At 40.7% G+C, this 23,954-nt stretch overlaps 1 protein-coding gene across 3 annotated transcripts in view; it reads left to right on the top strand.

Moving 5' to 3' along the window:
- Window positions 1-23,954, top strand: part of ELMO1 (engulfment and cell motility 1) — a 578,893-nt gene that overhangs the window by 181,279 nt on the left and 373,660 nt on the right. For all 3 annotated transcript variants that reach the window (XM_030931898.1, XM_010356685.2, XM_030931899.1), the window contains exons 6-7: window positions 6,537-6,706; window positions 20,274-20,309. In XM_030931898.1, the coding sequence (XP_030787758.1) occupies window positions 6,537-6,706; window positions 20,274-20,309 (206 nt within the window). The remainder of the gene's footprint in view (window positions 1-6,536; window positions 6,707-20,273; window positions 20,310-23,954) is intronic.

The raw sequence follows: 23,954 nt of genomic DNA, 5'->3' as shown, positions 1-23,954 counted from the left end.
GTCCATGAGGATATGTCATCAACTAGGAAGCCTGGAGAGATGCAGGTGTGCCAGCCACCCCCGTAGAAATGTCATTTAAAGCTGTGGGCTGGAAGAAGTCACCATGGGGAAAGTAGAGGAGAGGGCTCAGCACAGAGCCCTGGGGACACTCTAAGGTTTAGAGGAGGAGCCGAGCAAGAAGCCAGGTGAGCCAAGTGTTTCAAGGAGGAGGGAGTGTTTAGGTGTGTTGGAGGCTGCTCAGGTAATAAGGAAGATGAGATGAGGGTGGTTCCTGGGCTGCCATCTAGAGGTATTAATAGCATCGTAGAGACTCTCCGTGCAGGGCTGGACAGGGGCGCCTCGTAAGAGCGGGGGGAATAGGAGGTAGAATGGAGGCAACACTTTAGAGCTACTCGCTCTTCCAAAACTTTTGCTGAAAATGCAAGCAGAGAAATGAGGAAGTAGCTGTAGGGAAATTGGGTCAATGGCTGTTTTTACCTTTCTGTTTATTGTTTTTAAAGATGGGAGATTTTGGAGACTTTTGCAGTTGGAAATGATCCACTACAGAGAGAGAGCTGATGATACAGAAGAAAGGGAGATAAATATGAAGTAGAATACTTGAGAAGGCCAGGGGAGAGGAGATCCAGAGCTGAGGGGAAGAGTTGATTTTTGATAGGAAACAGGATCCCTGCCACACAGCATCTATCAGGAGGAAGCAGAGCTTGAGGGTAGAGATGCCAGCAGCTGGTGCTGTTAGAAGTAGGAAGATGAAGGAACTCCTGGCTGATTGCTTTGATTTCCTCAATGAAATGATCACCAATGGAAGGGAGGCAGCAGAAAGGCATAGAGGGGGTTTAAGGAGAGAAGAAAAGATGTGGAGGAGTTATTCTGAAAGGGCATAGCAAACATTCCAGGAAAATATTGGATTGCTGGGCAACATTGACCATACATTTGAAGATATCTATTAAACTGTTGAACCTAAGGATGTTTTTAGACTACTCTTTAATTGGCATCGTGGATCCAGAGTTATGCTAGCAGTTTCTTGGGGATGATTTTAACTTGTATCTTCGGGAGAGAGATGTTAAATGCTTGACACGCACACGCTACCAGTACCCTTTCCTGTGCCCACGGCTAATCCTTTATGAGCTGTTTCCTCCCTTGGAGTCTGGAGTCTGAGTTCCAGAACCCTTTCCTATCTGGGACATGAGGTAGCCACATCTAGCTGTTTCAATGGCCCAAAGTAAAACTTTTTTTCTGTCCTTAGAACAATACCAGAAAATACAACTTGCTGTCTGATACAGAGATCTATATGACTATGAGATTCTTTTCATGTTTGCTGGTTGCTTGAAAAATCAGATGTAAGGCTATCTTATTTTTTTAATAATGTTGACTCTTTCCTCCCAAATATAAAAATGGTGCAGACTCGTTATGGAAAATGCAAAAACTAAGGCTTCCTGCAAAGAAAACTGTTTAGAATAATACAATTCATAAATAAGCACAGGTCACATCTACTTGCTTTCTTTGATCATTTGTATGCAAATGCGTGAATACATATATGTGCATACATGAATGTATATTCATTTATAGGTTCATATATAGATTCATTTAGACGTTCATATATATATATATGTATTCATTTGTACATTCATTTAGTGAAATGTGTTTTGAACTCATGGTAAATGCCAGACACACGTCTCTGTGTTGGGTGACATTACATTCTAGCAGATACACACACTCCACAGCACATATTCCCACCTCCCGCAAACAATAAAATATGTTTGCATCCTGGCTGTTTCTCGTAATATTGCCTCATGAGGATGTTCTCACTATTTTACATTCTCTAAAAGTTCCATATGTAGTTCCATATAATATTTCATCCTATGACCATATCATGTCTATTTCACCATTGTCCTATTGGTAAACACGATGGCTGCTCAATGTTTAGCTATGAATCCTGTTTTAAGGGCTCCAAATGTACCACACATTCATCTCAGATACATGCATCCATTCAGGGAAGCACATCACCACCAGGGATTCCTTCAGCTCTGCATGCTCATGAACATCCTAGGCTACGTTGTCTGCCGCTTCCACACCCTCGCTTCCCTCCACACCCCCTGGCCTGCAGACCCCAGACACATCAGTCCTCTCCTTTCTCTCCCTCCAGACATACCAGGCTTGTTCCACCTGAATCAGGGTTTTGACACTAACCATTGATGCTGCCCAGAATGTTCCACTCCTCGATGTGGTGGGGTCCTTCTTGTCAGTCAGATCTTTCCTTGGATGTCACTACTTTAGGTTGCTTGTCCCTGAAAACCACTCCATCTAAAGAAGCCATCAGTCACTCTCTAATGCAAACCCTCCACTTTAGGTTTTGCTATAAAACATCAATATTTGATTTTTTATTGTTAATTTTAAAAGTTATCCACCTGCCACACCAAGCTTGGGTGAGCCCCAGGAGGGTGAGAACTTTGGCTGTCTTATTTGTTGCTGTATCCTAAATGTGGAGAACAGTGTCAAGCTTTTCAGAAGTATATGTTGAACCAGTGAATGAGGATCCTGAGGATTTTGAAGGGACATTCCTTTCCACTGGATACTGGAAAGACTTGTCTGAGAAGAGGCTAAGCAAAATTATATACAGAGTGATCTGCAATAACTAATATCCAAAACCAAAATTTCCTTACAAAACTCCAATCTTTTAAGAATAAAACCTTTGATTCCCACTTTTTTTTGTATAATAAAAGCTGTATTTCCAGATTACTTAGGAATTAGAGAAGATAAAAAGAAGGTATATCGCTGCCTGTTCTGGATTCAGTTGGAAAAATATTGCATTAAAAGAGTCCCACCAGTTTGACATAACATTTTGATTGGTGGTCACTTGTGGGACTCACCTTTGTGGATCACCTTTTCCTAGCAGACTCCATGATGAGGGTTACCGCCCAGCTGAGATGCAATGTGTCACACTGTGGGTGGAAGGGAACCTTAAACGTGATCTCATCACAGTTCCTTGGTGTACCTACCGACGGGGAAAATGAGGCCAAGAGAAGTGAAGAGAGAAGTTCACTGTGGCTGCAGAGATAGCCAGTGAAAGAGATGTAAGTGGCCCTGCTTCTGACTCCTGGCTCATGGAGCTTTCCATCATGGTCCCCTCACCTCCTGGCTTGCCACACTCCTCCCCTCCTCTTTAGTGACGTATCTCCTCCAGTTGTTCACCTATGTCCTAGGTTGAAGAGGGAAATTTACCCCAAAGCAAACATTGTGGGAACTGCACTTTTTAAAGAACACCTGTCTCCTTAGATATGGGTACCAAGGGAAGGAGCAAGACCTGCAGGAAGTTAAGAACAGCCCCATGCCAATAGAACACATCATTCTCAGGCACTGGGCTGAGTGCAGGAGAGGGGTGAATAGTTCTATAGGAACTTTCCAGGCCATTGAGTCTATGAGCTTTGTTGTAGTGTGGCAGTTTGGAGAAGGCTTTACTGCTATTGTGGGAGTGACTCCTTGGCTAAGATCCCAACAAGTTAGGATATTGCTTTGCTATTCTTACATATGACCATCTTGGTAAAATATTTTCAATTTCTATAGCAGCAACCCATGAGCGGTTGTGGGATTTGGGAGGACTCCACAGTCTTGACTCCTCTGCCTGGGACACTTGTCCTTTTCAGGTTTCTGTTCTCTCCTCACTTCATTTTAAAATTTATTTATTTATTTACTTTTAAGTAGGTAAGTATGAAGGCATGTAAATGAAGTAGGAAGAATAGGTATAATAAATTATATATTAGTAAGTGTAGGTATAATAAATTCCATCTACTTAGCTTCCACATTATTGACTTTTTCTTTGTTTTCTTAGCAAAGGTTCTTCCTTAAAAGTGCACAGCTTTTAGAAGGGCAAGCACATTTTCTTTAAGTACTGTAAACCAGGAGGGCCTCCTTGTGTTACAGCTGGGAAAGATCAGGTGGTAGTTGAAAAACACAATCACCTGGGCGCGGTGGCTCACACTTGTAATCCCAGCACTTTGGGAGGCCGAGGCAGGTGGATCATCTGAGGTCAGGAGTTCAAGACCAGCCTGGCCAACATGGTGTGAAACCCTGTGTCTACTAAAAATACAAAAATTAGCCAGGCATGGTGCAGGAACTTGTAATCCTAGCTACTCAGGAGGCTGAGACAGGAGAACCACTTGAACCGGGAGGCAGAGGTTGCAGTGAGCCGAGATTGTGCCAGTGCACTGCAGCCTGGGTGACAGCAAGACTCCGTCTCAAAAAAAAAAAAAAAAAAGAAAAAGAAAAAAAGAAAGAAAGAAAACCACCACAATCAGAGCTGCTTATTCTATAATCACGGAGAGATGCAGCATCCTGAGTGATTTAGAGCAGTGGTCCTCAGTGTGTGATTCCCAGGCCAGCAGCAGCAACACCCAGGGTCTTGTTAAACACAATTTTTGGGACCCCACCCCAGGCCTTTAGAACCAGAAACTGTAGGGGTGGCCCATGGTCTGTGTTTTAAGAAGTCATCCAGGTGATTCTTACATAGGCAACAATTTGAGAGCCACTGTTTACAGTGTGTTTTCTGGAGTCCAGCTGCCCAGGTTCTATTTTAACTTCAGCACTGATAAGCTGTGTGACCTTGGGCAAGTTACCTAACTTCCCTGAACTTCAATTTCCTTTGTCAAAGACTATGATAGGACCTACCTGGTGGGACTATTGTGCAGATTAAATGAACGTATTTAGAATAGTGGCTTATAAAAAGTGCTAGGTAACTGTTGGCCTTTTTTTCATATTGGTATCAACTACATCAAACACTATTAGTTAGCATTAATAATGACAATGAAATAATTTTTGGGTACTCATTATTGTCATAACCTAGATAGTAAATGCAAACATCCTTCTTGGAGAAAAAATACACTTTTCAAGGAATTTGAAATGATTTGTTTGGGTTAACTATTATATGTTCATGTGAATGCTGTATATGCATTTGAAAATTTTGGAAAATACTATATCCCTGAACAATTTTAAGAAATAAATAATTCTCACCCAGCTCTCCACTCTCCCTTTTAGTATTTGAGTGATGTGTGGGTTATCTGTAGATCAGTGAATAGATAAGTAGGGAGGGCTCTTGTTTTCCTCCCTGCTCTTTTCCTTCTTTTATAATTTCTGAGGCAAAGCGTCTGTTTTTGGTTTTAATTAAATGGGAGACCTGAGCACATCTGTGACCAAGTGATGGGGGCATGGGTTCTATCCCTGTCTCGGGTCCTAAAGAATTGGATCAGTTCCCCTGTTGAATCCTTTTCTCTTCTTGAGGGCTGCTTCCAGGTGACAGTGGAGGGGGAACTGGGCAGGGAGGGAGGGCTCTGTGGCTGTGGACCTGCTGGGGTGGAGTCCTTCCGCTCTTAGGACCTGCGTGGATTCCCTCCCCCATTCCAGGCAGGGTCTGTGGCCAGCACTGGTTTTGCCTTCAATACCTATGTGGTTCTCCTGCCTCCACTCTGCAACCTTAACCTGTGATAGTTCACAGGGGGTTCCTGAGAGAGTTGTAACCAGTGTCTGTTGAGGAGAGATACCTCATTAATGTGGTCAGCACCCTATCTTCTCCCTCTCTAAAATATAACACGGTTTCAAAAGAGAAAGCAAGTACCTGAGGAGAATATGATGATGGTGTAGTGCTTCAACCACAGTGATTTTTGAGTTAAATAAAACCACGACAGATACTCAGTTATCTGTATTAAGCAAAAACACAGGCAGAACATTTTATTCCTTTGTGTTTCTTACTGCTTGCCTCAGCTGAAAGGTAGATATGAAAACCTCGACTGGATGAATAAGACATCTGGACCATAAATTATTACCCAGAAGTTCAGCTTCTCTAATATATTTCGATTCCTCTATGTCCTGCATGTAGAAGCCAAGTGTAAATGCCTTGAAAGTAATTCTAGGCATAGCTGTTAATTTGGTTTCCTAATTATTTAGTTTTAAATTCACACAAGTAGCCAATGCATGTGAAACACATGTTGTTGAAAATTGAAATTTACAAGCATCGTTGTGGAGTGCTGGAAGATTTGCAGTAACCGAGAAAGATCATTTGGGTGGCTAATGAAGCTTCCGAACACGTGGTAGGCAGTTATTACTCACAGTATTGACTGAACAGGTGAGTGTGCTGTATAAATTTGTGTAATTGCTTAACTGAGCAAATAGCTTTCAGTCGCTTTTACATAATTTTACTTAAAGGGTAAATACTTCCCCTTTCCTCCCTCCTTTCTGCCACGTCCTGTTCAGTTTCTAGGGCTTTAATATTCTTGTACTCTTGCTCTTGGTCTTTTCCTCGAAATGGAAATCCAACTCCTTTGAGAAGAACGCAACTGTTTCCTGTCCTCACATGAGCTGACCTTGCTCTGAAGGTGGAGTGTTGGGGTTGAAAGCCTTGAAGCCTGTCCTTGAGATGCCCACTCTGTAATATGCAGATAGTCTTGTGCTTTTGGACTTTGTAGCTCTGTTTCTCATTTAAACATAAATCTGTTTTGCTGTTGTGGTTTCCTTTGTCAACACTCTTCCCTTTGCTTTTGCCCTGGAAGGCTCAGAACGCCCAGCAGCTCCATGAACGAATCCAGTCCTCGAGTATGGATGCCAAACTGGAAGCCCTGAAGGACTTGGCCAGCCTCTCCCGGGATGTCACATTTGCCCAGGAGTTTATAAACCTGGATGGCATCTCTCTCCTCACGCAGATGGTGGAGAGCGGCACTGAGTAAGCGTCTTTTTTTCCTAACTTCCACAGCTGTCCTATGTGTCTCAGCGTTTTGAATATTATTACATTCCTTACACTTGCAAACTGTTTTAAAGACCAGAGCATTGGTTAGACTCAGGAACAAAATAGTTTTTAAGATAGTGGCAAGGCAGTGGGTTTGTAATTTCAGGAGTTCTCCATCCTTTGCCCACCAACATCTAGTATCGGAGACAAAATAGAAATCCATCAAGTGCTAGAAATTTCAGATTTATGTGGAAAAATATCATGTCATTATCTCAGAGGGCCTTGCCAACAGTGAAATTATAACTCGACAAAACATTAATCCCTCATATTCCTTGCCTATCCCTAAGAAAAATTTTCCATCCCTTAATCCATTAAAAAATTAGATTACCTAATTATGTTTCTTTCTTTATTGACAGCTCAAACTAATTCAAGTTATGTTTCAAAGTATAAAACCAGGTCAAGATATCATCCCTGAAGTAATTTTAAAACTTAATACTTGAATGATTAAATACTTGTCATTAATTACTTGAAATTAAATGCAGTCAGCATATATTAACGACCTACTGTGTGCATGCAAAAGAGTTGAACATGGGAAAATTTTTTCTTTTTTTTGTTTTTTTTTTGAGACGGAGTCTCGCTCTGTCACCCAGGCTGGAGTGCAGTGGCCGGATCTCGGCTCACTGCAAGCTCTGCCTCCTGGGTTCACGCCATTCTCCTGCCTCAGCCTCCTGAGTAGCTGGGACTTCAGGCGCCGGCCACCTCACCTGGCTAGTTTTTTTGTATTTTTTTAGTAGAGACAGGGTTTCACCGTGTTAGCCAGGATGGTCTTGATCTCCTGACCTCGTGATCTGCCTGTCTCGGCCTCCCAAAGTGCTGGGATTACAGGCTTGAGCCACCGTACCCGGCCTGGGAAAATTTTTTCATATGAGCCTTGCCTTCCAGAAATTGATGGAGACTATTATATGGGCAGAATTCTATTGTGTATAATTCCTCTTGAGAGCCAGGAGTCTAGATGGCGGACCCATTATCCCTCTCTGTCTTTTTTTTTTTTTTAATTTGAGATGGAGTCTTTGTTGCCCAGGCTGGAGTGCAGTGGTGCAATTTCTGTTCACTGCAACCTCCACCTCCTGGGTTCAAGTGATCCTCCCGCCTCAGCCTCCTAAGTAGCTGGGATTTCAGGCATGTGCCACCACACCAGCTAAGGTTTTTTTTTTTTTTTTTTTTTTTGGGGGGGGGGTGCAGGGGGAGACAGAGTCTCACTCTGTACCAAGCTGGAATGTAGTGGCACGATCTCGGTTCATTGCAAGCTCTGCCTCCTGGGTTCAAGCGATTCTCCTTCCTCAGACTCTCGAGTAGCTGGGACTACAGGTATGTGCCACCACACCCAGCTGATTTTTGTATTTTTAGTAGAGATGGGATTTCACCATGTCCGCCAGTATGGTCTCGATCTCTTGACTTGGTGATCCACCCGCCTCGGCCTCCCAAGGTATTGGGATTACAGGCGTGAGCCACCGCGCCCGGCCTAATTTTTGTATTTTTAGTAGAGATGGAGTTTCATTCACCATGTTGACCAGGCTGGTCTCGAACTCCTGACCTCAAATGATCTGCCTGCGTCTGCCTCCCAAAGTGCTGGGACTACAGGCATGTGACACCACACCCAGCTGGTTTTTGTGTTTTTAGTAGAGATGAGGTTTCACCATGTCAGCCAGGATGGTCTCGATCTCCTGATGTCATGATCCACCTGCCTTGGCCGCCCAAGGTGTTGGGATTACAGGTGTGAACCACTGCGCCCAGCCTAATTTTTGTATTTTTAGTAGAAATGGGGTTTTACCACGTTGGCCATGTTGGTCTCGAACTCCTGACCTCAAGTGGTCTGCTTGCCTCTGCCTCCCAGAGTGCTGGGACTACAGGCATGTGACACCACACTCAGCTAATTTTTGTGTTTTTAGTAGAGACAGGGTTTCACCGTGTCAGCCAGGATGGTCTCGATCTCTTGACCTCACGATCTGCCCGCCTCAGGCTTCCAAAGTATTGGGATTACAGGTGGCAGCCCCCACGCCCGGCCTAATTTTTGTATTTTTAGTAGAGACAGGGTTTCACCATGTTCACCAGGCTGGTCTCAAACTCCTGACCTCAAGTGATCTGCCTGCCTCTGCCTCCCAAAGTGCTGGGATTCCAGGCGTGAGCCACCATGCCTGGCTGGAACCCATTATATCTCAAAGAGCCTCACAGAGGAGATGAGTGTGAACTGTCCTTGAGGGAGCTGGAGTTCCATCGCAGGGAGGAAGGAATGTGCCTTCCTGCTGGGGAGCTCCCCTTCTCAGTGAAGGCTTGGGTTCTCTGGTGTGAGTGTGGAGCATCAGGAACCAGGCAGAACTGATGCTATGTGTGTGCCTTGTCAACATTCTTTTTCTCAGTGCTGTGGCCTTACTTTACGACACATCTTCACCTGCAGAACAGCCCAAATGATTCACCATTCCTCAGACCTAGGATGGGGAACAGCAGTTCTGAATTCTGTCTCCATGCTCCGCATGTATTATACAATGTGAGAGAATGTCAATATTGAACGTATTTTATATGAACTAAAGCAACTGAATGCCTTCCTTAAAAAAAGGAGTATCATGCTCATTAATATCTTAACTACAGTCGCGCACTGCATAAGAACATTTTGATCAGTGGTGGACCACAAATATAATGGTGGTCTCATGAGATTATAATGGAGCTGCGGTATACAGCTATACTATTTTTTATCTTTTATGCCATGGTTTTACTATACCTTTTCTCTGTTTGCATACATGAATATTTGCTGTTGTGTTACCATTGCCTGCACTACTCAGCATAGTAACATGCTGTACAGGTTTGTAGCCTAGAAGCAGTTAAGCTGTGCCACATAGCCTAGGTGTGTCGTAGGCTATACCATGTGTGTTTATGTAAGTACACTCTATGATGTTCACACAACAAAATCACCTAATGATGCATTTCTTAGCATGTATCCCATTGTTAAGCAACACATGACTGTATTTATAATAATCAGTAAGCTGTCCTAGCTTGATACATACAGCCCGGTTTCGGACAGATAAACAGAGCTTAAGGCCAGGTGTTAGGTGAATTCTCTTTTGCATTTGTCTCTTACACTTTCCCATCACACTATGTTTGTGGGAAGGAATGATCTCTCTCTGGGTCACCTTTGTGCCCCCTTCCTGTTTTATGTAAGTTCAAAGTTACGCTACTTTCGGGGATGGAGGAAGGAGGGACCGGAGTTGCAAGGCCTACTGCCATCCTTCCGCTGGTCCTGCATCTCATGCTCAGAGGTGGCTTATTTAATCCACAGCAAATTTTTCAGATCTTTTGCTAAGATTAAAAAGAAAAGAGTCATTTTTCTTATAAGAAATCCTGGCTTCTCTGTTAAACTTAGAGCAAGACTTCAATTAATTAACAGGAAATCTTTGGGATAGTAACCACACAAATTAAATAGGTCCTGCAATTTGGAAGGCATTTAGTCATGACTCCTGGGCAAGGTTCCAGCTGAAGAAGGTGGTGGTTTCCTAAGCAGGACCCGTGGAAATTTTCGTAAACATTGAAGAAATTGTTGCTAGAATTTTTCGCCTTACTTTTAGGAATAATGAGATTCAGAGATGACTTGCCTCCTCCTCATTATCCAAGGCTGGGCTTTTTTTTTTTTTTTTTTTTTTTTTTTTGTACACTTGATAAGTTGTTGGATACATGTGCAGCATGTGCAGGTTTGCTACATAGGTATACACATGCCATGGTGGTTTGCTGTACCCATCAACCCGTCATCTGCATTAGATATTTCTCCTAATGTTATCCCTCCCCTAGCCTCTCACCCCTGACAGGCCCCAGTGTGTGATGTTCCCCTCCCTGTGTCTATGTGTTCTCATTGTTCAACTTCCACTTATGAGTGAGAACATATGGTGTTTGGTTTTCTGCTCTTGTGTTAGTTTGCTGATAATGATGTTTTCCAGCTTCGTCCATGTCCCTGCAAAGTACATGATCTTATCCCTTTTTATGGCTGTATAGTATTCCATGGTGTATGTGTGCCACATTTTCTTTATCCAGTCTATCATTGATGGACATTTGGGTTGATTCCAAGTCTTTGCTGATGTGAACAGTGCTGCAGTAAACATACGTGTGCATGTGTCTTTATAGTAGAATGATTTATAATCCTTTGTGTATATACCCAGTAATGGGATTGCTGGATCAAATGTTATTTCTGGTTCTAGATCCTTGAGGAATCGCCACACTGTCTTCCACAATGGTTGAACTAATTTACGTTCCCACCAACATGTAAAAGCGTTCCTATTTCACCACATCCTCTCCAGCATCTGTTGTTTCCTGACTTTTAAATGATCACCATTCTAACTGGCATGAGATGGCATCTCATTGTGGTTTTGATTTGCATTTCTCTAATGACCAGTGATGATGAACTTTTTTTCATATGTTTTTTGGCCACATAAATGTCTTCTTTTGAGAATTGTCTGTTTTTATCCTTGACCCACTTTTTGATAGGGTTGTTTGTTTTTTTCTTGTAAATTTGTTTAAGCTCCTTGTTGATTCTGTATATTAGCGCTTTGTCAGATGGATATATTGCAAAATTTTTCTCCCATTCTGTAAGTTGCCTTTTCACTCTGATGATAGTTTCTTTTGCTGTCCAGAAGCTCTTTAGTTTAATGAGATCCCATTTGTCGATTTTGGCTTTTGTTGCCATTGCTTTTGGTGTTTTAGTCATGAAGTCTTTGCCCATGCCTATGTCCTGAATGGTATTCCTAGGTTTTCTTCTAGGGTTTTTATGGTTTTAGGTCTTATGTTTAAGTCTTTAATCCATCTTGAGTTAATTTGTGTATAAGGTGAAAGGAAGGGGCCCAGTTTTAGTTTTCTGCATATGGCTAGCCAGTTTTCCCAGGACCATTTATTAAATAGGGAATCCTTTCCCCATTGCTTGTTTTTGTCAGGTTTGTCAAAGATCAGATGGTTGTAGATGTGTGTGGCATTATTTCTGAGGCCTCTGTTCTGTTCCATTGGTCTATGTATCTGTTTTGGTACCAGTACTTTGGTGTTCTGGTCACTGTAGCCTTGTAGTATAGATTGAAGTCAGGTAGCGTAACGCCTCCAGTTTTGTTCTTTTTGCTTAGGAATGTCTTGATTATATGAGCTCTTTTTTTGGTTCCTTGTAAAATTCGAAGTATTTTTTTTCTAATTCTGTGAAGAAAGTCAATGGTAGCTTGATGGGGATGGAATAGAATCTATAAATTACTTTGGGCAGTATGGCCATTTTCATTTGTTTGTGTCCTCTTTCCTTGAGCAGTGGTTTGTAGTGCTCCTTGAAGAGGTCCTTCACATCCCTTGTAAGTTCTATTCCTAGGTATTTTATTCTCTTTGTAGCAATTGTGAATGGGAGTTCACTCATGGTTTGGCTCTCTGTTATTGGTGTATAGGAATGCTTGTGATTTTTGCACATTGATTTTGTATCCTGAGACTTTGCTGAAGTTGCTTATCAGCTTAAGGAGATTTTGCGCTGAGATGATGGGGTTTTCTTTTTTCTTTTTTTTTTTTTTGAGGCGGAGTCTCGCTCTGTCGCCCAGGCTAGAGTGCAGTGGCCGGATCTCAGCTCACTGCAAGCTCCGCCTCCCGGGTTCACGCCATTCTCCTGCCTCAGCCTCCCAAGTAGGTGGGACTACAGGCGCCCACCACCTCGCCCGGCTAGTTTTTTTTGTATTTTTAGTAGAGACGGGGTTTCGCCCTGTTAGCCAGGATGGTCTCGATCTCCTGACCTCGTGATCCTCCCGTCTCGGCCCCCCAAAGTGCTGGGATTACAGGCTTGAGCCACCGTGCCTGGCCGATGATGGGGTTTTCTAATTTTGCAATCATATCATCTGCAAAAAATTTGACTTCTTCTCTTCCTATTTGAATACCCTTTATTTCTTTCTCTTGCCTGATTGCCCTAGTCAGACCTTCCAATACTATGTTGAAATAGGAGTGGTGAGAGAGGGAATCCTTGTCTTGTGCCTGTTTTCAAAGGGAATGCTTCCAGCTTTTGCTCATTCAGTATGATATTGGCTGTGGGTTTGTCAGAAATAGCTCTTATTATTTTGAGATGTTCATAAGTGAAGGAGAAATAAAATCCTTTGCAGGCAAGCAAATAGTGAGAGATTTTGCCACCACAGGGCTGGGCTTTTAAAAGGTCTCTCTCCAGCTGGTACTGGGTGGGGCCGTGGAGCAAAGTCAGTAACAGAGGAACAGTGAGGAAGTGTCATTTTGACAGAGCATGAGCACAGTGTTTAAAACCTGAGTTTAATTGTTCTATCCATCGTGGGGTTTGGACATTTCATTCCTAAATTCTGCTTGAAACATAGATGTGAAAGCGAATACAGCTGTGGGGAAACATGTTGTCCCAGCCTGAGCAACATAAGGAATATTGAGGAATGGACAGTGTTTCCAGAGACAAATATCAAAAAGATGGATATCAAAACATTTCTCAGAAATTTTTATTTTATTTTATTTTATTTGAAAGAAGAAAAATTGTATCCACAACTCTAAGTCCAATGTCATAAAAAATACTGCTCTTCTTTGGGTGTTAATAAAACACCACAGTCTTTGTCCATGCCTCTGTGCACACAAGACAATGAGACAGCCTACTTCTATGTCCTTCCACTGTTAGTCAGTCATCACTAGGGGCAGAAAAACAGGGGAAACATTTCCAAGAATGAAAGGGCAGGGTACTTACAGTTTCCTTCCCACTTGGCAATGTGATGGGAAAATTACGCTGCTGGAATATGAGTAAGCTGTAACACCACCCTGGGCAGGACAGTCAACTGCGAGCAAAAGTTAAATTCATGTATTTATGATGAACTTGGAAAGTTTCTTTGTTTTTTTTTTTTTTTCTTTTTTGAGATGGAGTCTCGCTTTGTCGCCCAGGCTGGAGTGCAGTGGCGCGATCTCGGCTCACTGCAAGCTCTGCCTCCCGGGTTCACGCCATTCTCCTGCCTCAGCCTCCCCAGTAGCTGGGACTACAGGAGCCCGCCACCACACCCGGCTAATTTTTTGTATTTTCAGTAGAGACGGGCTTTCACCGTGTTAACCAGAATGGTCTCTATCTCCTTACCTCGTGATCTGCCCACCTTGACCTCTCAAAGTGCTGGGATGGAAAGTTTTTTTAAATTAACTTTCTTTTCTTATGAAAAATTATTATCTGTCATTTGAAAAGTATATAAGCAGAAGGAAAAAATAAGAATCATTTGTAGTGTGCCTTTCCACAGACAACAATTCTTAATATCTTGATGAATATCCTTTTTTATATATTTTAGATACACACATATGCACAGGCTTTATAAAAGTAGAATTATAATACTCATGTTTTTATAACCTGCTTTTTGTAGCTAACAGTATTTCCATGTGACAAATATTATTCTCCTGTCATTTTTGTTGCCTCCATACTGTTTCATTTTTGCAGCTTTATAGCTTATTATGTATAATTAATATATAATAATTTCAGGAATGTGCATAGTATAGTGATCTGTTTCCATATTGTAGGACATTTATATTGTTTTCAAGGTTTTTCTCTGAAATTTTATTTTATTTTATCTTACTTTTTTTGAGTCAGAGTCTTGCTCTGTTGTCCAGGCTGGAGTGCAGTGGCACAGTCATAGCTCACTGCGCCTTGACCTCCAGGGCTTAAGCAGTCCTCCTGCCTCAGCCTCCTGAGTAGGTAGGGACTACAGGTGCCACCACATCTGGCCAATTTTTAAATATTTTTTATAGAGACAAGGTCTCTCTGTGTTGCCCAGGCTGGTGTTGAATTCCTGGTCTCAAGTAATCCTCCTGCCTTGGCCTCCCAAAGTGCTGGGATTATAGGTGTGAGCTGCCAGGCCTGGCTTTCTGAATATTTTAAAATCAGCTTTTCTTTTCGCAAAATCTTTGTGGATATTTGATTTATTTTGTTGGTATAAAATTACTGACTCAGAGAATATATACATTTTAAAGCTGTTTTAAAATGAGAATAGCCCAATAGCTCGCAGAAATGTTCTAATTTATACTTTACCATTCTTGTGGGAGTATGTCTATTTCCAATACCTTGGTCAATACTGGGCTGGTTTTCTGGTTTTCCTCAGAAAGATAGCAGTGGTGTTTGTGGAGTTCTAACTAATCTGGGGAATTTATAAGTGCTGTTTTATTTGTTTCATTGAGGTCATTTCTCCAAAATCTGGCTGTAGTATTAGAAACATTGGAAGGAGTCCCATAGTTATTTTAGTGATATATAAAGTTCTTACGTAATTGTCTTAAAAAGAAACATTAATTGTAGAAATTATTAGTCCCCTCTGTACTGTGTCATACATATGACACAGATGGAAAAGTCTATTGCTGTGTGTATGTATGACATGTATATAAAAATTGTCGTTGCATTAATACAAGAACAGTCTTAAAACAGGTTCCCTCCGTCTCATATTAACCTTTCGCTATTCAAATTCTTTTTATCTTGCCTGAATCAGAGCTGTTTTCATTTTCTGGGTGTTGTGAAAACTGAGGTATGACTTGAATTATACACTTTGCTTTGATGTTCCCTAGCACCCACACTTGAGATGGATTTGTATGTTTTATTCCTTTAGTGAAATGCATATTACTGAGTGCTGAACCATACTCCTGACACTGGGTTAGGCATGTGAGGGGTAAGAGGAGGTGCATGGAGGATAACACAAAGATGTATATGACAGTTTTCCATTATATGTGACCTTTTCTGGAATTTTGCCTTCACACAAAAGATAAATGTCTTTTTTGAAACTTTGTTAACCTCCAAGGACACAGATGATCAGCTCTAACTTACGCCATTGACTCTGAGAACTTGGTGTCTCTTAGAAGCCTTGGCTGTTCTGGAAGTTCCAGTGCAGGCCAAAGTGATTCATCTACTCACTGCCTTGCAGCCAAGGCCAGCTGACACCATGCACGTTTTGCACTTTACCTCCTCAGAGACAGCAGACCCAGCCAGAAAGAAGCTGCTCCTGTGGTCTCTGCAGTCAACCCCAGCTGTGAAGGCTGCCACATCTTCCCAATGCTGTCTGCTGTTTTCTTGGAGCCTGCAGTGCACTCTGCATTGCTCAGGGAGCTCCAACTGAACAGCTCTTGAGGGCTCTGCCAGAAATTTGCATCACAAAGGCCAAAGAGGCCAACCTTCTTGGGGTTTGTCAGAGATTGTGTGGCAGAAAATTCCCTAAACAGGATCTGCCTCCTCCTCACTCCTTTTGCTTTCTCTGTGCGTCTTTGTCCTTCACTCTGGTAATGGAAATGAGAAGGGGTCACACAGCCCATTTGAAGAAGAGATTATCTTCTGCTGGCGAAAAAAAAAAGAAAAGATGCTATTCCTTGGGCTGAGGTGAGAGGTTTCTGGCCACTGTGAAACATCAACCTTTCCAGAGTAATTTCTCTTCTAGTCACGTTTCTCTAAAAAAAAAAATGGGTATACTGAGAGAAAGTGAGAGAGACAGACAGACACACACACACAGACACAAAATCCCACTTAAGGCAGTAGACAGATGTTGCAACAACAGTTTCTCTTCTCCTTATGCGTAATCTGAAGCCAAAGTGAGGATGCAAATTTGAGGAGTAAGAAGCACTGTGACTCAGCACCGAGTTATGTCTGTGCTCTGGTCAGGGAGAGCTCTCCAAGGTCATGGATACTGGAGGAGGCGGAACTCGTATAAAAACATAAGCATGCTCAGGCCCCAGGCCAGAAAGGTATTTTAAAACTTTACAGCGACCGTTTTATATATTACACACACACACACGCGCGCGCACGCACATTTTATTTCAAAACCTTTTTAAACTTAAAACTTGCGAGAACAGAGCAGAAAATCCCCACTTGCTCTTTTCCCGGAGACCCCATTTAAATTTCACCCGTTGTCCCAGCTCTGTCCTTTAATGGAAAGAATCTAGCTCCAGGTGGCACCTTGCACCCAAGTGGCCCGTCTCCTCCTAGTCCCCTCCGATCTGGGATTGTTCTTCACTCGCTCCTTTTCTTTCATGACTTTGGTGTTTTCAAATTATAGGTTAGCCATTTTATAGAATATCCTCTAATTTGGGTTTGTTAAAGGGTAATTTGTTAAAGGTAATTTTCATGGAAAGTAAAATCATAACTCTCATACAGATGTGAACATTGATTATACAAATTGGGTAATTCTTGTCACACCCAACTAAGTCACAGTTGAGGAACGGAGGCAAAAAGCACATGGGCACATGGCGCACCTACTCCAAGAATTGAATTGTCTGCAAGCCCAGCTGCTAAGGTGGCCTGATGTAACCCTAAGACCAGTTTAATCTAGTAGCTGCTGAAATGACCTGCTGTGACGCTAGAACTGGTTTTACCTACCACTATCACTCACCAATCAGAGCTTAGCAGCTCTCAAAAATTCTTGTGCCTATAAACTTCCTTTCAAAGCCATAGGTAACATTCCTATTTCTAATAAAAATCCCAACGTTTTCTTTGTTCCTCAGACATACCAAAGTCTACCGGTCTATGTGTATGCTTCAAATTGCAATTCTGTGATTCCCCAGTAAAATGTTTAATTTAGAGGTTTCCCTCTGTATTACATTTTGACTTCAAATATACAAATAAACGTGTGTTAAAATAATTTATTTTACTCATATGGTATGGTGAAACCAGGCAGATATTGTAACTTTAAAGGAAAAGTCAAAAGAGCACAAATTTATATGAAGGAAAGGAATGTTGAGATGAATTGCAAATGGAGACAAAACTGGTTTTCCCACCAGTGGAAAGGAAGTCAATTAAATCACTGCGAGACAGGATATATATATGTATATACACACACATCAGTTACCTACACCTTACAAAGAATTGTAAAATAACTCAAAGCCAACAGGCCTAGAATCTCATAGCCCAAAGAATATGTTGTAGGCACTGCTTAGTTTTTTACTGAAACACAGAATTTTGTTTTCTACACATTTATCCAGTGTTCTCTCATCACAACAAACATTACAACAAAAATTTCCCTTCTCCTTATGGAGACCCATATTGTATGTCTTTGGCTGGAATACAACAGATGGTTGTGATTTTTTTTTTTTCCCATTTTGTCCTGTTGATGGCACATGGTATCTCTTTGTTTTATTACTGATGGTAACTTTGACTGCTTCATTAAGATAGCATCTTCCAGATGTCTCCACTGTAATACTTCCTCCCTCCCTTAGCAGCTAATTCATGAAAAGTTTGCAGGGAGACACAGTGAAACTATGTAAAGCCTCATTGCTCACCCCAATTTCACCCATCAGTTTTGGAATTGACATTTCTTATCTGAATTAATTATTGCTCTGATGATTTCCAGAGGGGAATTTTCTAATATTATTATTTCTTCTACACGTATTAGTTGGTTTTGTTTGGTAGTAAGAGCTCTGTTTTATCCCTATGTATTTATTCACCTACATGTTTATCTCCCATGGGGAGCTCATACTGGTTCCTGAGAGCCACTTTCGTACAATTCTGTTCCGCTCTGCGTTCGTTGATCTCATGTTGGTTCTTTTAAGTTGGCCATAGTGAGAGTTGTTACACCGTGGAAATTGGAAAATAATATCAAGCAGATTTGTGTGTTTTTCCCCAGAGATCTGGTGTTTCAACATCAGCACATCACTCTATAACAATGTGGACTCGGCCGGGCGCGGTGGCTCAAGCCTGTAATCCCAGCACTTTGGGAGGCGGAGACTGGTGGATCACGAGGTCAGGAGATCGAGACCATCCTGGCTAACACGGTGAAACCCCGTCTCTACTAAAAAATACAAAAAAAAACTAGCCGGGCGACATGGCGGGCGCCTGTAGTCCCAGCTACTCGGGAGGCTGAGGCAGGAGAATGGCATAAACCCGGGAGGCGGAGCTTGCAGTGAGCTGAGATCCCACCACTGCACTCCAGCCTGGGTGGCAGAGCGAGACTCCATCTCAAAAAAAAAAAAAAAAAAAAAAACAATGTGGACTCATTCATTCCTGTTTTATTCAGTGGGCTTAATCTATCACTATTATTGATTTTGATGCATCTATCACTATTATTGATTTTGATGCTCAACATGTCCCTGATTTGGCCTGTGGGAGCTTTTCCAAGGTGACTTCTGTGTCCTTTTGACCTGTATTTCATTATGTTTTGAGCATTTCTTTACTTTCTGGCTCAACAAGATGTTCCAGAATTATCTAGATCTCCTTGCCCCACCCCCTAACATGAGCCACTTCCCCAAGGAGCCCCAGTTCCTTTTAGTGGAGAGTAGCCTCTGGCCCTTGCGTGCTGCCAACTTCTGCTCAGGCGTGCTTCCCCTTCTCCCCCTTTCACCCTGCCCAGTTCCTTTTTGATGAAGGAAGGATGGGAAATAGTAAATATTTTTTAAAAGAAAGACAGGTAGAGGAGGGAGATCAGAAGAGGAAGAAAAAGATCTCTTTATATACATTTTTAATCCTCCTCCTGCAAATTTTACCAGAGACTAAATTTAGTCTTCACCTGGTGACTTGAGTTTCTGAAGTGGGTACATTTTATGTGGTTGAGAATGTGAACATTTCTGAAGAGTAAAATCATTTGTCAGCCATGTCAGTCCCTACTCTGGATGTGCCTCACATTACACTATTGCCACAGTGCAGAGCCCCCAGCCCTCAAGCAACTAGAAGGACAGTGAGATGTCCTGAGGCTTATAGCTGATGTGTCCTCAGGGCCTGTGGCCTGTAGATGCAGGCACTACCTATGCTGTCTGAGAAAGAGAAATCAGAAGTCAGAGAGACTTCCCAGAGGAGCCTAGAATGAGATGAGTTTGGGGGTGGGACTTAGTGAGTTGGGCAAAGAGGGGATGGATGTTTCATATAGAGGGAAGATCATACTTAAAGCCAGAGAGATTTGACAGACTTGAGGAATGGGAGATGGTTTGGGCAGTTTAGAAACACTTATTTCTTCATATTCTTGAGCCTAGTTTTAAAAAAACAAAACAAAACAAAACATAATTACCCTTTCTTGTAACCAGATTTGCCTATTCTAAGCCACCAGCCCAGAGTTCCAGTTTTGGAGTTCAATACTAGTGCAATGTCTTACTGCAAAGAGATTGATTGCAACGTCTTCCCGCAGAAGAAGCCACCTGAGGGAGAACAGAGAAAGTAAAATTAGTGGACATTCTACCAAAGAAAGATAATACATTATTTCTTTATAGTCTAGTGCTTTTTGGCTCAATGTTTTTTTTCATTGAAAATTTATCAATTCCTATTGCTGTGTGTACCCCCCGCTCCACTGAACACAGACCCATTCTGATCTAAATGGACAGTTCTGGATGCCTTTACTCATAAGCAAATGCCACTGGTTGATGACAGTAGTTTAATGCTGATCTTTTGATTGACTGTTTCTGATCATTAAAGAACACCAATTTATTACTTTGAATGATGTCTTGAAATGGATAAAGTTCTTTTACTTCATGGTAGTTAAATCTGTCCTAAATCTAATCCTGAGTTTTCTTCAAGATAGGTTCTTTATGTAAAAATCGTTGCTTTTAAGTATGCTCCTCACATGGTTGTTTTTAAATTTTGCAGGCGATACCAGAAATTGCAGAAGATCATGAAGCCTTGGTAAGAATATATGATCCATGGATATTGATGATTTAACCCTTCCTACTTTCCTGCATAATTGAACCCTGCCCTGTGACTGATTGTAAAACTATGCATCTAGTATTTTGAATAAGTGATTTCTTATTGTTTTTGTTTTCTGTTTGATGTTCTTTTTAAACAGCTTCTTCAAAAATGTATTTTCCCCCCTTTTTTGCTTTGGAGTAGAAAGAGTATTTTATGTATATAACCACTAAGTGATGCTATAACCACAGAAAGATTGCTACCCTCCTTCTGGAGCAATGCTAAGCATAAATTTGTATTACTTTAAACAAAACTTTCTTTTTTGTGGCCTGTGTGATGTTCAAAGTCAAAAGTCTTTGATTTTCTTCAATGGCTCAGAAAGAAAAAGGATTCACATTTTAAAAAGTATCCAGGATTGAAGGATGCAATGAAAATTATTTACTTTTCATTGTAAATGAATGCTCAATCACCTACCTATGAAGTGAATTGGATAATTGTGTCTGAAGATAGGAAACTTCTTTCTTAGAGTTTTCCATTCTAAATTTCTTTCTTAACCATTAAACAGGGTGAGTCCATATATAGTCTAACAAACTCTTTGAAGTAAGCTAGACAGATTTTCATGGTGCCAAGCCATTAAGCAGATAATGTCAGTTTGAGAAGGAACACTGACCAGCATCTCAAAGGTGAACCTTATTTTGTAAGCTCTCAGAGAAAATCCTCATCACCTTCAATGTACTGTAGTATTATGCTGGTCTCAAATCATTCATCTTCTTCTACCCCTCACACACAGAAAAGTATGAGTTGCAGGAACTCTTCTGTTTATTAAATTCTAATAAAGTAGAAAGCAATATTGAGCTTCTAGGGTAAAGCTTCTTACATTTCATTTTGATATATTTAATACAGTAGGAGCACTTAATGGTAATGGCAGCAGAAGCCACTTTTTATGAGACTTTATCCTGGGCATTGTCTCAGTGTTTACACTCATTACTCCAAATCCACACTTATATTTAACATACAAGCTTGGTATTTCCTTGGTGCAGAAGTTAAAATCAGGTGGAGGAGCTGGGATTCAAACTTACTTTCTCCCCATCTACTTAATAGAATTTGCAAATATGGAGGAATTTGGGGCCCTGAAGCCAAAATAATTTCTTTGAAATTTATTGGCCAGTAGTTTTAATCTTTTGGTGTGTAGATATGCTGGACAGTTTGTAGTTCATGATTTTTCTTGATTAATCATAGACAGAAATCAGTAGTCAAGGCTCTCGTTCTGATAATGGCACAGTGGCACAATCAGACTAACACAGATAGCAATTATGAAATCCGGACAAAATATGATAAACAAAACATCTAAAACCAGCTATATGAAGACACTGGATAGCAACCCAAAACAGGCAGAAGGTAGAGGGAAGTTAACCCTTGAGAGACCAGATGGGTCTTTGATGGGATTTGTGTGTTTGAAGCTTTTCCCCTGAGAACACCTACTTATCCAGGCAGCATGGGGTGACAGAAAGCCTTAGTCTTAGTAAGTTACTAAGAAGATATACTTTGGGACTGCAGAGCAGCTAATTAGAGGGAATCTATGAAAGAAGAGAAGCTCAGAGAGTGGGAGACTCCACATCCACATATAAACCCTGTCCCAGTCCACTGCTGATCATTGAAGCGTGAATGCACACTTTAGTGGTAAAAACAGCAACTGGAAACTAAAAGATTTGAGCAAAGATATCAGCTGTCACTCACTGCACAGTTTAGACTTTTACTTCCTGCTGGAACAAAAATCATCACTCTTCAGAGGAACAAAACTGAATTCTGAATATTGACAGTGTTTTGTTCACAATGTCCAGTATATGATAAAAATTTACTAGGTATGTAAGGAAATAGGAAAAGATGACCTACAGTTAAGAAAAAATGTAGGTAGTAAAAACTGACCCTGAGATGACCCAGTTGTTGGAATTAGCAGATGAAGGTTTTTACAAAACTTTCATAAATATGTTAAAAACTAAAGAAAAGTGTGAGTGTAATGAATGCACAGATGGGGAGTCTTAATAGAGAAATTTAAACCATAAAAATAACCAGATGTCAGTTATAAAATTGAAAAGCACAGTAAAGTGAAAACTTTACTGTATGAGGTTGAAGATATCAGAAGAAGAGACAGTAGCCTTGGACATAAATCAGTGTAAGTTACCCAATCTGAAAAGTAGGTAAAATGAATAATGAGTACTTGACCTGTGAGATAATAAGTGATCTGAAATACATTTAATTGGAGTCCCAAAAGGAGAGGAAAAAGAATGGGGAAGACAAATATTTGAGGAAATAATTACAGAAGAAAATAACGATGGAGGTATATGAAGCAAGTTCTTCAGAGTGGTGAGACATGATACTAGATAGGTATTCAGATCTGTAGGAAAATATGAAGAACAACAGAAATAGTAAATATGTGGGTAATATAAAAAGACAAAATATAATTTTACTTTCCTTTAAATTTCTTTCAAAGGCTATAACTATATAAAGCAAAAATTATAATACTGTTTGGTAGGGTTTATGACATATGTAGATGCAATATGTATGACAATGAGAGCACAAAGGATGGAGGTATAAGAGAAACTACACTATAGCAAGCTTCCTAGTGTGTAATCTTCCCTTTAAGTAGACATTAGTATATTAATGGTGCACATTGTAATCCACAGAGTCACAACTAAAAACAGTGCAAGGAAGCATAGGCCAAAATACAAAGGAGGAATTAAATCAGACTCCTAAAAAAATTTTTGATTAATTCAAAAGAAGGTAAGAAAAGAGAAGTAGAATAAAATATAGTTGAGACAAATAGAAAACAAATAAGTTGGTTGATTTCAATCTAATCATATCAATACATTACATGTAAATAGACTAAGCAGCCCAATGAAAAGGTTTAGATTGTCAGATGAAATTTTTTAAAAAGCATGGCCCAGCTCTATGCTGTTTATAAGAGATGTACTATAAAGACAAGGACACATGTACGTTGAAAATAAAAGGATGGAAAAACATATACCATGCAAATGCTAATAATAACAAAACAATGGTTTTATTAATATCAGGAAAGATAAGACTTGGAAGCAATATATTATCAGAGTTAAAGAAAGGTAACTAGTAATAAAAATGGTCACCTCATTAAGATTTAATCCTCCTTTGTATTTTAAATGTGTGTGCTCAGTTAAAATTATTATACATGTGTATAATAAGGTGTTAAAATACACGAAGCAAAAAGGGACTACTAAAGAGAAAAAGAGGCAAACCCATTAGCATAGCTGAAGGTTTTAAAACCAGTGTTTCCTAACTGGTATGAAAACTAGGCAAAATAATAAGGATATGGATGATTTGATCAACACTATCAAAGGTCTTGCCTTAATTGTCATTTATAAAGCATCAGACTCAACAACAGCAGAATATGCATTATTTTCAAATACACGTGGAATGTTCACAAGATAGTCCATAGTAAGGCTGAAGAATTTTCAAATGATTAAAATTACACAGATTATGTTCTTTGATCACAAGGAAATTAAATTAGAAGTCAGTAACAATAAAATAACCGAAAAGCCTTAGATGTTTGGAAATTAGAAAACACTCTTTCATACTATCCAAGAGTCAAGGAATAACCCAGTTGAAATTATG

The sequence above is a fragment of the Rhinopithecus roxellana genome, chromosome 6, assembly GCF_007565055.1.
Source record: "Rhinopithecus roxellana isolate Shanxi Qingling chromosome 6, ASM756505v1, whole genome shotgun sequence".
Classification (NCBI taxonomy): domain Eukaryota; kingdom Metazoa; phylum Chordata; class Mammalia; order Primates; family Cercopithecidae; genus Rhinopithecus; species Rhinopithecus roxellana.
This window is presented reverse-complemented; position numbering and strand designations above follow the sequence as displayed.